Source organism: Pan troglodytes, chromosome 15, assembly GCF_028858775.2.
Source record: "Pan troglodytes isolate AG18354 chromosome 15, NHGRI_mPanTro3-v2.0_pri, whole genome shotgun sequence".
Lineage (NCBI taxonomy): Eukaryota > Metazoa > Chordata > Mammalia > Primates > Hominidae > Pan > Pan troglodytes.
The window spans coordinates 79,447,976-79,461,171 of NC_072413.2; the positions used below are offsets into that span (position 1 = coordinate 79,447,976).

The 13,196-nt window shown below is 37.3% G+C and overlaps 1 protein-coding gene across 2 annotated transcripts in view; it reads right to left on the reverse strand.

The window, feature by feature from the left end:
• Positions 1-602: 602 nt before the first annotated feature.
• SEL1L (SEL1L adaptor subunit of ERAD E3 ubiquitin ligase) overlaps positions 603-13,196 on the reverse strand; it is a 60,854-nt gene continuing 48,260 nt past the window's right edge. For both annotated transcript variants that reach the window (XM_510102.8, XM_016926528.4), the window contains 3 exons: positions 11,804-11,976; positions 7,270-7,398; positions 603-4,872 (listed from right to left, as the gene is read on the reverse strand). In XM_510102.8, coding sequence (XP_510102.3) covers positions 4,663-4,872; positions 7,270-7,398; positions 11,804-11,976 — 512 coding nt within the window. In that variant the 3' untranslated portion in view covers positions 603-4,662. The remainder of the gene's footprint in view (positions 4,873-7,269; positions 7,399-11,803; positions 11,977-13,196) is intronic.

Below are 13,196 nucleotides of genomic sequence, written 5' to 3' on the forward strand. Positions count from 1 at the left end.
TGACATCTCAGTTGCCACAGTTTGCATCATGTAGGCTTTTTATCCAAGATCCAACGCTTCTGAGCTGGAACATTTTACCTCAGTTACCTTTTTGAGTTGCCTGCTGGGAAGCTGGGGGCCAAATTTGTAGCCCACTTCCAATTGCACTTTGTGTACATGTTCACTCTTGATTTAATATTTTTTCATTTCTCCTTTACTCAGAGCATATTTAGTCTAAATGTTACTGTGTTGTACGTGTCTCTGCAAGTCCTCTTTAAAAATTCCTGGGACAAGGCAATGCATAAACAAACTTTAGATAAATAATAATATAATCAGGCTAAAGTGAATCACGCTTACTACATATCAAGGCTGCTTCAAGACAAAGATATCAGAGATTTAAAAGATAACATTTCTTAGCAAATTCATGTTCTCCCTAGGGCAATATTGGACTTGTAAAAATCTGAATTTCAGGAGTTTAAAATGAAAGATAAATTCAAATTGCCACAAATGCATGTTTTCAGAAGCTTCTGAATTTCCAAAAAACATTAAAAAATGGAATCATTCAGCTTAAAAAAAGTCTGTCTGGAAAGGTGCTTGGTTGTGGTATATTACAGCATACAGGATAACCAGAGGTGGAATCTTTATTTCACAAGTTTCAAGATACAGTACAAAACGATTCTGTACATCTCTCTATTAACAGGATTTGTTTACACAATTATATTACACTTCACCAACCTTTATACTGCATTTCATTAAATACAAAATACATTTACAAAAAGAGTCTACCATGGTGTTCCTTCACAATGCCAGCTTAAGGTCTTTTAAAACTTCCTCTTCTACATATTTATAGTGGTTACATCTTGATTATATCAACATTATGAGTTTTACGAGTTTATTTTCTAATCAAAGAGAATAGTGTCAGCCTGTTTCTCAAACCAAATAGGAAAAACAGCATGTGAGATGATTCCCTGCATATAACCAAGGAATCCCTTTCATGCACACAACATCGGACTTTTACTTGTGCAAACAGTCACTTTAACATACAAATCATCTTTCCTTGGGATCGTTTTAAATTTTCTTGAAATACCAAGTGGGTGGAGAGCTTCTTTTCAATGAATACCACACATTTAAAATCCAGATCGTGCCTCAGGCATTCAGGAGTGTTATATTTTAATTTATATTTGAGAGTGATGACTGATGAAAAATATTTGCATGAAAATAGAAATTTTCTTTTGTTCTGATCATTTCTTACATACTTCTAGTCATAATAATGTGTAATACATATATATATTATGAGATTCACTTTCAAAACAAATATCAGCTGTCACTGAAATATAGCCCTGCTTGTCTTGGCAGGTAAAGGGGCTGTTTTCATGACACATCTTGTTTTGAAATGTGCATGTGAAATGTTAGTCCGAACCTCTGTAAAGGAAGTTTTTGCGTATGTACTTAGACATTAATACACATGCTATACACATAAAGAATTGTGTTTTTCATTTATAGGCCTGCATGCATACTTCCAAAACACTGGTTTGAAGAATGAACATGAGGATAAAAGAAGGGAGAGAAAGACAAAGCAAAATAAAAAAAAATTCCTATATATATATTAATAAAATACTTAAGTTTCCTGGAGGCATCAACGGCTCTTTAAATAAATCATCAGATCATCACCAGATCACTGGCAGGGGTTTCCAAAACTTCCCAACAGTACAGAGACAGAATGGCTTAGTGGTAAGACTCTCACATGTAAGGTAAAAATTAACCTAATATGCAGAAAAGTAACAAATCCTTAAGAGTATCAAGATTAATAACTTATAAATTCATCTGAGTTAAGTGCTAAACAATACATTTTGAAAAGAAGTCATCTTTGATTTACTTTTTCTTTGCCATTGACTGCTAATCAAAAATAAGCCTTACCTAGAAAACAGAAACTGAAACTTCAAACACAGAGACGAAAAAAAAAAAAACCCCACCAATGCTACCTCTGTAAAATAAAAATAGAAGCAAAATGAATAGTTTCAAGAGAGTCGGCTAACCAACAAACCAAATGCACAAGAGAATACTAAACAGGGTTTTACTGTCATCAAGTTCGAAGGCAGGAAGACAGACTAGAAAAGGTCTTAGGAGAGATGGGCTACCATGGACAAATGAAGCCACACTCTATCTGTTAAATCTAAATTCTAACATTAAAACTCCTGAATCCTGGAGTTAGTTTAATGTCACTGACATTAACTAGCTTTAGTTATTGTCATTTTATTCAAATGGATGCCATTTGATTAGGTAAGTATTGAGCATTATTTTAGGAGAAAAACCAAACCCAACTCCTATTTGCTTAGGTACCATGTCCCATGAACAAAAAAGAAGAAGAGAGCAAAGTATTTTTGAGACAGTCTTTAAGTGAAGCCATAAGAACTAAGTTATTTGAAAGACACCATTCACAAACTGCTGGCAGCAAGTGACCCAGGGTAAAACGAAGTAGAAACAAGCCAAGAAAAGGAAATTCAGAACATTAACAATAGAAAAAGGCAAGTGGTAAACTAATAAGAAGTGTGTTTTTATATGAAGAACAAGACTGCGCTTTCCCATCCAGCCTTAGGTGGCACACACGGTTTTAAGAAATGTTTTCTCAAAGCACGTACTCAATGGAGGGAAGGAAAGTTAGATATAAAAATCTTGCTAAAGGAAAAATGAGGGTGGATGGCAGAAGAAAAAAGTGAAAGTTGGTAGTCATCTTGGGTGGTTTTTCAACTTTTAAATAAATTATAACAGTTCCTTCTAAAGGAAGTGTGGCTGCTACCGTGGATTACACTTATTTTGAAGCGGGGAGAAGGGACAGTGGTGGAGACACCAAAGTCCTGTACCAACTGCACTCAAATCTCTACATGTAAGAGACCAAACAAGTCTCACTATTTACAAGAGTTGCCTAAAGCAACATTACACTTAGCGGGGTTAAGTTTCCTACCTTTCACAGATATGCTTTCATACATATGGCTCTCTTGGTGACCAACTCTTCGAATTTGGAAGCAATTATCTGGGAGGAAAGTTTTGCTTACCAGGTTTCCCATAATTCTCTAAACACAAAAAGGTATACAACTTCATATATAAAAGCCTTCATGTTCATTATAGACTAGTTAAATCTAGTTCTAACTACTACCCCAACTTCAAAAATCAAAGCAGTACAACTCTACAAGCAATAAACTTTTCAAGTTTTCTGGCAGATGAGGGATTCTGGGAAAAAAGCATGAAGGTTAGTATAAATATACTGACATCAGTAGGCATAGAACACCTGCTCAGATACGAATGCAGTCTCAGACAAGATACAGGCTGGTGACCACCACCATCTGACAATAAAATGAAATACAAATTCAGTTTAAGCTTTAATTATTTCACGTGTGTAATTATGTGAAACACTTCAGTTTTTTTTCCCATACTATTTAACCAGACAATCCTGAAGCATAGTAGCCTTGATTTTCCTAATGTTAACAGCGAGAAAATGGTGATTATGATAGCTAAGCAGTGGCTGGCTTTCTATTATAATATAAAACTATCAGAAATAAAAAGATACCTGAATAGTATAGAACAGTATAAACAGGTTTTGGCTTTCATCAACCACTGAGTTTAATCCATCTTTGATTCTCTGAGTTTTAGTATTATAATAGTAGTCACTGTAAGCCATACCCTGGCAATGATATTTCATATTTAAAGAATTCAGGAAGGTGATGTGTTCTTTGTGCAAAAAGAAATGCAAAGTAAAATAAATCCTGGGAACAAATGCTTCAACTTTAGGAAAAGTGTGTCTGTGTCTGTGATCGTGGTACCCCAACCAGAGTTCGTTTTGTTTTCTAATTTCTCCCACTTAGTCCATCCTCTGGCTTCTGGATCAAGGCTCTGTATCTTCAAAACAAACAAGCAAATTACAGAGTAGGTGGGGCAAACTCACATTAGCGCAAGGAGTCAGTTCGCAAGGTTTTGCATAAGTATATTCCATTCCAAAGAAGTAAAGCTCACAAAAACCTCCTTAACAAGGCCTTTCATTCTTTGAAGGAGAGGAGCATGGTATACCGTGTGACAATCACCAATAAGAAACCTCCCAACCTTCCCTTTTAAAATAACGAATATGCTGAATATGTCTAATTGCACGTGGACTGGTAAGAGTTTCTCAGTTATCGCAGTTCCAAAACACTTTCAAGATAGCTTTTTTTTTTTTTTAACTTAAAAGGCAAGTTCTATTTTCAGACTTTTGAACACGTTTAAACTTGCAACTGGGTTTTCCTTTTTACATTGATCAGTTTTTAGTGTCGATGCACAATACCTTAAAGACGGTTGACATTAAGAACTTATGCACACTGAAATAATGACCAAAAGGATCCAAGAAAGATAGCTGGATACAGTAGACGTTACTTTGAGTGTCTCACATATGTTTCCAGAAAAGAAAAAAAAAAAGCCACTGAAAGTTGTTATTCCATATGGCACTGAAACAAACATTCAGCTCAGTTTAGGTAAGAGTTACTTATCCCTGAAAATAAAGGCATCAGATTCTAAGCAGCTTTAGGAATTCAATGCTTCCTTGTGCCGTGCCTCTTCTGGGAGGTGACCACTGATCCAAGGTCCTAAATCAAATGTAAGTGTTCCCAGCAGATAACTTCCTTCGCTGTCACTGATCAAGGCTGGACCCAGTGCCTATTACTGTGGTGGCTGCTGCTCTGGTGGCCCCTCCTGCTGGGGTGGAGCTGGCCGTGGCCCTGGAGGCCTGGGTGCAGGCATGTCTTGGTGCTGCCTTTGCCTGTAAGCTATGACTGTTCCCAACAGCAGCGCAATGATGGTCATGAGGTAAAGGTCCCACTCAGGTCCCAAAAGCTGGTCCATATCAAGTTGGGTGAACATATCTCGAATCTTAATGAAAATAATATAGAAACATTATCACTAAAATGTCAGGCAAGGAACTGGGAAAGTTACATCACCAGAAGTACAGAAATTAAAATAATTGGTTTTAAAAACGTTTTGCAATGTGTGTGTGTGTTTAAAGCGGTTTTAAAAGCCTTCAACTGAAGCTCAAAATAATGTGTCTGAGGAATTAAGCTATTAATTTATAATAGCTGACACTTAATATAAAATGTCTGACAGTGTTCTTTCCACCAGTAATCCAATACACTAATTTTAACCATTTTTCACAGAAAATATTTGGAAAACAAAACAAAACAACACTGGGGCCAGGCGCGGGGGCTCATGCCTTGTAATCCCAGCACTTTGGGAGGCCGAGGTGAGTGTATCACTTGAGGCCAGGAGTTCGAGACCAGCCTGGCCAACAAGGTGAAATCCCAACTCTACTAAAAATACAAAAATTAACCAGGCATGGTGGCGGATGCATGTAATCCCAGCTATTCTGGAGGCTGAGGCACAAGAATTGCCTGAACCCAGGAGGTGGAGGTTGCGGTGAGCCAAGACTGTGCCACTGCACTCCAGCCTGGGCGACAGAGCAAGACTCTGTCTCAGGAAAAAAAAAAAAGAAAAAAACAGTGGTTAGCCAAGGGGAGAAATTAGTATCTTGGCACAGCGAACCTACTGGCAGTGACAGCACACCAGCTGGAAAGCTCTGTTCCATGACAGTGGGGCCATTTCACAATTCCCATGTAATTGAAAATAGCAGGAATTCAAACATTTAATAGCTGAATGAATAATGCTTCTCAATTAGGATTTAACTAAAACACAAAATATTTAACATCTGAATTGAAACCTGAAAGTTATGTTCTTAGCCTATGATATTTTAATGGTTTTAGTATCACTGATACTTTCTGACTTTTATTATACTTACCCATTAAGAAAGTAAACATGGGGTATAATTTTTAAAATAAAATTACATTTGAAAGATCTCTATAACACGTTTGTAGGTACAGGTGCTAAATTTTTCTGGAAAAAAAATGACAAGAAACCACTAATTGTGTTCTCTGGGGAAGAATCTGGGATGGGAGATTTGTGTTCTTCTGTACTGTTTGACTTTCTTATGATCAATACTTATTAGTCTTATACTCTCTTTTTCTTTTTAGTTGGAATAACTAGGTGGTAGGATTATGGGGCGTTTTTACTGTCTTCTTTATACTTCTGTATTTAAAAAAACAGCAAAGATATAATATACCCAGTACAGCATATTATAAGATGAAGTCCTAGACTATAACCAATAGTAATAAAAATTGTGAGAGATAAAGGTCTGAAATGGTACTGAAAGAGAAAGAGTAGGCTGCCACACGATCAGCTTTTAATTAAAGGAACAAAGATTGTTTCAATTGGCAGCGGTTACAGCACACCTGACTCATGCTACCATGCAATTATAGCAATTGACATTACACATGTGTAAGCGACTGGGAGGCCAGAGTCCCACAAGACCAGTGCTCTGGAGCCCTCTCTGTGGAGGACTTCAGCTGCATGGACTAGACAAGTCCATTTCTTTTCACTGATGCTGGAGCAGCATGGACTACATTTATACCTGTGACACACATAAGGGAAAGCCCATTCTTGAATCTAAAACTGAAAGACATTAACAAAAGGGTGAAACATCATCCTTTTCTGGTCCTGAAGAAACTTTCCTTGTCCTGAATAAGCCTATGTTAGAAACAAGGGCTCTGAACATCTTAGGGCTTTCAGAGTGAAATGCTCTACCAGTTAATCCATTCTAGGAACTATAGTACTGGAAACAAAATATAAAGCTGGCAGAACCCAAGAGTACCTACATACCAGTATTGCCAACTAAAGTTGGTGATTTTGAAGAAAATGGGTAACCCACTTCCTATATAGGTTCTCCCATTAGCCTATTTAAATAATTCACGCTATTTTTAGAGAAGAAAATTTGGGTGGTGTTTTCAACTTAACGCTTCACTATCGGAAGAATCTGAAGTACAACAACCTGGGGAGGTTCTCAGATTCTTCTTTTTTTTTTTCCTTTTCTTTTTAAGGGACTGGTTTGAGTCATCTGATTTAATGTTTACTGAATTAAATACTGTTTCAAACTGCCATGAGTTAGTCTCAGTTTTCCCTAAACCAGAAAACATCTGCCTCCATGAAAAATGCTTTAGCGTCAGGAAGTGTCAAATGCTACCTAAAAACTGCAGTAGCTGCTTTATGCCTGCATTTATCCCTCCCCTGATAAGGTCCTCTGGTACCTGAGCTGAGGAGAAGGGAACACACCCGATACCTGCAGGACACCCTTCCCTGTGCTTCTCAACTTTCGAAAAACAAACCTCCAGGACAGACCTTCCATCATTTATATTTTAATGAAAAGAGGCACGGACCACTTACGTTTGTTTCCCGTATATACTGCAAGAAATAGACAACGCCCAATTTGCAGAGGGCTAGGAAGACTGGAACTTGTGCATCTGGGCTGGCTTCAGCTGCCATGTCATAAAAACGTTTTGCAAGGTGAATATCCTATAATATAGGTAAGAAACAAAAATGCATTTCTTGTCAAAATAAGTAAAAATATTTAGTGAACATATTAGACAAATTTATTTTACCTTTGAGGTTTTCATTTTAAAATGAGTTTCCCTCACCTAAACAAAAATGCCAAGCTTTACTTGGGTAAAATTCGTTTAATTATCTAACTGCTTAATATTGAAAAACTTAATTAAAAAACTCATTTTCCCCCAACATAACATCTAATTTGCTGTGTAGATATGCTGCATACAGCCATATATCTATGCATTAACACTGTTAACCTAGAGATTTCCAAGGGCAACTTCTGAAACTCACACTAATTTTTTGCTACTTAAAACTTCAATCAGTATTAGCAACGTCTGGTTTCAGTTCTGGACAGTGATCTTCAAAGTGGGGTAGAAACACTCAAGATTTTACAACAGATGACAGGCACGGTGGCTCATTCTTTTTTATTTTTTTAGAGACAGAGTCTCGCTGTCACCCAGGCTGGAGTGCAGTAGCGTGATCTCGGCTCACTGTAGGCTCCGCCCCCCAGGGTTCACGCCATTCTCCTGCCTCAGCTTCCCGAGTAGCTGGGACTACAGGTGCCTGCCACCTCTCCCGGCTAATTTTTTGTATTTTTAGTAGAGACGGGGTTTCACCGTGTTCGCCAGGATGGTCTCGATCTCCTGATCTCGTAATCCGCCCGCCTCAGCCTCCCAGAGTGGGCTCATTCTTATAATCCCAACACTTTGGGAGAGCGAGGCAGGAGGATCACTTGAGGCCAGGAGTTCAAGACCAACCTGGGCAACATAAACTGTCTCTACAAAAAATAAGCCAAATTAGCTGGGTGTGGTGGCACCTGCCTGTAGTCCCAGCTACTTGGGAGGCTGAGTGGGAGGATTGCTTGAACCCAGGAGGCAGAGGTTGCAGTGAGCTGAGATGGTGCCACTGAACTCTAGCCTGGGTGACAGAGTGAAACCCTGTTTCCAAAAAAAGAAACAGATTTTACAAGAGGTACTTGCATGGACATGTTAAGGGACTCGATTCTGCAGTTCTGCAGCTTCCATATGTGCTTTTTCCTGAAAGGGATCTGCTGAGAATAGGCCTGTGTGCACAGCAACGTTTCTCTGCTTCGCTTTGCTAAAGGAAGGCACAGCCCTTATCTACCCGACTCTTTCCTCAAGTGCATTGCCTTGGGGTGTAAAAACCTCAGGGGCTACCACCGGAAAAGATACCTTGAAATACTGGTTCTGGAGAAGGCTCCTTTATTGACTAATTATAAACCCTTATTAGGGCATCTTGTGTTTCCCTGTGTTAGATATATTTCTGTAAAGGGTGAAACCAGTCATTCTTAATTTTGGCCCAGGCTGGAGTGTTCTGAATTCAGATATGTAATAGAATGGGATGGTGGGAATTTTCACTTAAAAATCTCACTTCTACTCCCTATTATCAAAGAATACCAAACTCTTAAGAAAGAATTCCATGAGATATGAGGAAGAAAGGTTAAAGACCAAAAATGACTCCCCCTCCAAACATATTTAAATACAAGCAGTTATTTTCAGCTATTCCTTATTCTTGTCCTTAGGGTGTGTCATTATTTAAAAAGAGGAGCATCTTCAAATAATGCTAACAGTATGGTTAGTGTCTGAGTTTTTAGAAAAATATAACTCAAATGGTTTTTTCAACTGCTATATTTTTCAAGATCATGGATCAAACTTCATGTGATTCATACACTGGATGATTCACTAGGGTAATTAAATAGCTTCACTAGTGTGTAATTAAAACTTATCAAATAATATGATGATTTTTTTCCAATTATAGTCAATCCTCACATTTAATATTTTCCTAACTATATTAAATGGGGGATTGTTTTTAGTAGCATGAATATTTTAAACCTCAAAAGAAAAAAAATAGAAAAGGTGATCACGATGTCTTATAAAAAAAGTAATGGGACCGCGTGCAGTGGCTCACGCCTGTAATCCCAGCACTTTGGGAGACCGAGGCAGGTGGCTCATGAGGTCAGGAGTTCAAGACCAGCCTGGCCAAGATGGTGAAACCCCGTCTCTACTAAAAATACAAAAATTAGCCGGGCGTGGTGGCAGGCGCCTGTAATCCCAGCTACTCGGGAGGCTGAGGCAGGAGAATCACTTGAACCCAGAGGGCAGAGGTTGCAATGAGCCAAGATTGTGCCACTGCACTCCAGCCTGGGCAACAGAGTGAGACTCCATCTCACCGAAAAAAAAAAAAAAGTAATGGAGTTACTGATTTTTATACATGATTATTTTCATACATGATTATTCTCAAAAGCTAAACAAAAGTTCCCTCCCCCTACTCTTATGAAAGGAATACTATGCCTTTTATCATATTCTTTATTCACAAGAATTTCTATTATTAGCTATACAGTGTATTACAAATTAAATTAAAAGAACACATTTTCTTGTTTTATAAGCTATTATAAAAACAGATTAGTTATATCATTTTAATTTTGACTACAGTCAGTAAATTATTACTAGATGTACTCCATGAAAGCCATAACTTACATGTGATCTTTATATTAGTCATGTTAAACTTCACTTGAATTAAAAATAGTCAGCTGGGTGCAGGGGCTCATACCTGCAATCCCAGCACTTTTGGAGGCCAAGGCGCTTAAGTCCCCAGGGGTTTGAGACAAGCCTAAGCAACATAGTGGTACCCCATCTCCATTTAAAAAAAAAGACAAAAATCCGTCAGCCTTTCTGATAGAAGCTAAGTCTAATTTGGGACACTGGATGACTGGTTTGACAATAAAGAGAAGCTTCAGTTACTACATTAAGTGGCAGAGATCTTCCAGAAGTTGAATGTACTGAGTTTGCTGCTCCTGAGCCTTGACTGAACTATATTTAAGTATCTAATATTAGTAATATTCTAAATATTAAGGTAAGTTTAAAATATAAATATTTACATACTGAAATTAAAAGAAAATGTCCAAATGTGGACAAAGCAGCAGCATTTTGGCAAGAAAATACCACATTAGCAAAAATGAACTTAACTTTCCCTCAATCCTTAGGTCAACAAAGGGCCTCTAAGTGACACAGGAAGGAGTATAATTAACAGCCTATTTCATAAGTCTTGGTAAAGGCTTTTGTACTCTTCCTAGAAAATGAGAAAAGTGAAAGGTCCCAGTGTCAGGGAATGCATGCTTTCACAAGTCTCTGGTTTCCAATTCTTTGCTTTCAACACAACTGAAGAGGGACCTATCAAGTAGTCAGGAGATTGATCATTAAAAATAATTTCTAATGACAAGTCACTCTGATTTTTGGCATCTAACTCTTAAGGTAGTTTGAAGAATTAAGTGACCATGCTATAGTGAAACTCTTCCCATTTTCACATACATGACATTCTAGTCATACATTTAAAAAAATGAAAAACAGAATTAATGTGAAATCTACTCAATTTTTAACAAATACTCCATTTATCTCATTAAAAGATTCATTTTCAATTAATAATACAAAAAGCAAAGTTTTATCAAAACGTATTTTGTAGATTTGATCAACAATGCATTAACTGACCAACTGTGACTAGTAATATCTCATGAATTTTTCTTAACACTTAGATCACTGGTAATAAAATTCAAAATGAATTTATACACTTGTTTGTTTCAGGTAAGTATGATACAGTAATCAATAAAAGACCTAAGCATTAAAAACAATACATTAGTATTACATTCTACAGAAGTCGTGGTAGAAAACATAAATTTAGGGAAACAGGAAAAGACATAATTAAAAAACTTGCTTGTATATTTCTAAAAAATTAATAATGGTAGGTGGGTATTAAATTATTGTTATTTAGATTCTGTTGGATATTTTAAGGGTAATTAATTTTATTTAAAAATGTTAATGCTTAAAATAGCTGGAACTTAGACCCTGTGAAACTTAAGAAACAACTTAAATGCCAACTTAAAAATGTACAAGGGGGTCCGTAGTTTTTCCAAATTCTTTTGAGGGCACGCAGGAAAAACCTTAAGTCATGAGTCCAGAGAATGACAGACTTCATTAGGCAAGTATAAGAATCAGAAATAAATTTATCAGTAGAATACATTTAGTTCATTTCAAAATAATTTGAAAAGAATAGAATTTGGCTGACGATGGACAGATAGTTTCTCAAACAAGTAGTTATCAGCAGAGGAAGCACTGCACTTCCATTCTCATGAGTCTGTCTTCAGCTTAATCCCTAAATAAAACAGCGTGGATAGCAGTATCTGTGGGTGCTGGAAGATGAGAGATGGAAGGGCAGTCTTCTGAAATATTACAGATCAGTCCCATAATTTAGTGGCCTGAAATCCAACTGAATGTCAAGGAAAGTCTATTTTCTATACAAATGCAAGTATTTTCCCCAATCACAATTATGTGATTCAAACGTGTTTGGAAGCCACACTCACCTGTTTAATGCCCAGTCCTTTCTCATGCATATATCCCAGATTAAACATAGCTTGTGCACTGTGTTGCTGCTCAGAAGCCAGACGGTAATGAATAAATGCAGTTTCATAATCTACATCGGTGCCAAACCCATAGAAATGGTAGTCTCCGAGCTTAATTCTAGCCACAGTATAGCCTTAAACAAAAGTTAAATGCAGAACTGCCAATAAATAAAGTATGTTTAAAACAGATCAAACTTTTTTCTCCTCCCATTGACATGCTTACATAAAACAAAGAATTTTAATTCATAGTACACAAACTTTGTAACAAATCCTTTCAGCCAAGTTATAAAGTCCAGTAAAAATTTAAACTAGAAGTGTAGCTCTTCTGCAGAAGGCTTTGGAATACAGAGAGGTAAAACCAAGTTGGTGTGTGTGTAGGGGGACAGGTTTAATATCCCTAATTCAAAAAGCTGAAATCTGAAATGCTCCAAAACCTGAAACGACATTCAAAGATCATGCTCAAAGGAAATGTTCACAGGAGCATTTCAGATTTCAGATTAAGGATGCTCAAACAATATGTATGTGCAAATATGCCAAACACACACAAACAAACAAAAACATCTGCAATCTGAAACACTCTGGTCCTAAGCATTTCAGATAAGGGATACTCAACCTGTACTCCCTTCTTTCACAAACACTCCTACGTAAATGATCAGGCTCTACTTTATAATGTCATTTACATTTTAAAATAGTCCAGCTTGACCATTTAGGTTTGGAGAAGGAACAGGCAGAGAATGTTGAAAGGAACATGTATAAAAAATAAATATTCAAAAGAAAAAGAAAAGTCTCTTAGGTTTCAGACTAATGTTCTATCATACATTCTATTTAATTCCCATTTCACACAGTATACTGGCCTCAAACTGGAAACCAAAGAGTGAATCATAGCTTGATGGAAATGTGTAGTACAAAGACTTTACAACCCAATTTAGAAACTCTGGCTCTAGAAACTTCTGTTAAGAATAAATACCAATAATATGCAAACAAATTAAGTCACAGTATCTCTGCTTAATTAATTATTTTATTTTTTTGAGAAGGAGTCTCACTCTGTCACCCAGGCTGGAGTGCAGTGGCATAATCTTGGCTCACTGTAACCTCTGCCTCCCAGGTTCAAGCGATTCTCCTGCCTCAGCCTCCTGAGTAGCTGGGATTACAGGCGCCTGCCACCATGCCCAGCTAATTTTTTTTGTTTTTTTTTTTAGTAGAGACAGGGTTTTACTATGCTGGCCAGGCTGGTTTCGGTTTCGAACTCCTGACCTCAAGTGATCCTCCTGCCTTGGCTTCCGAAAGTGCTAGGGTTACAGGCGTGAGCCACAGTACTCGGCTTCATGATTTAATGTTCATGGGAGATAAACAA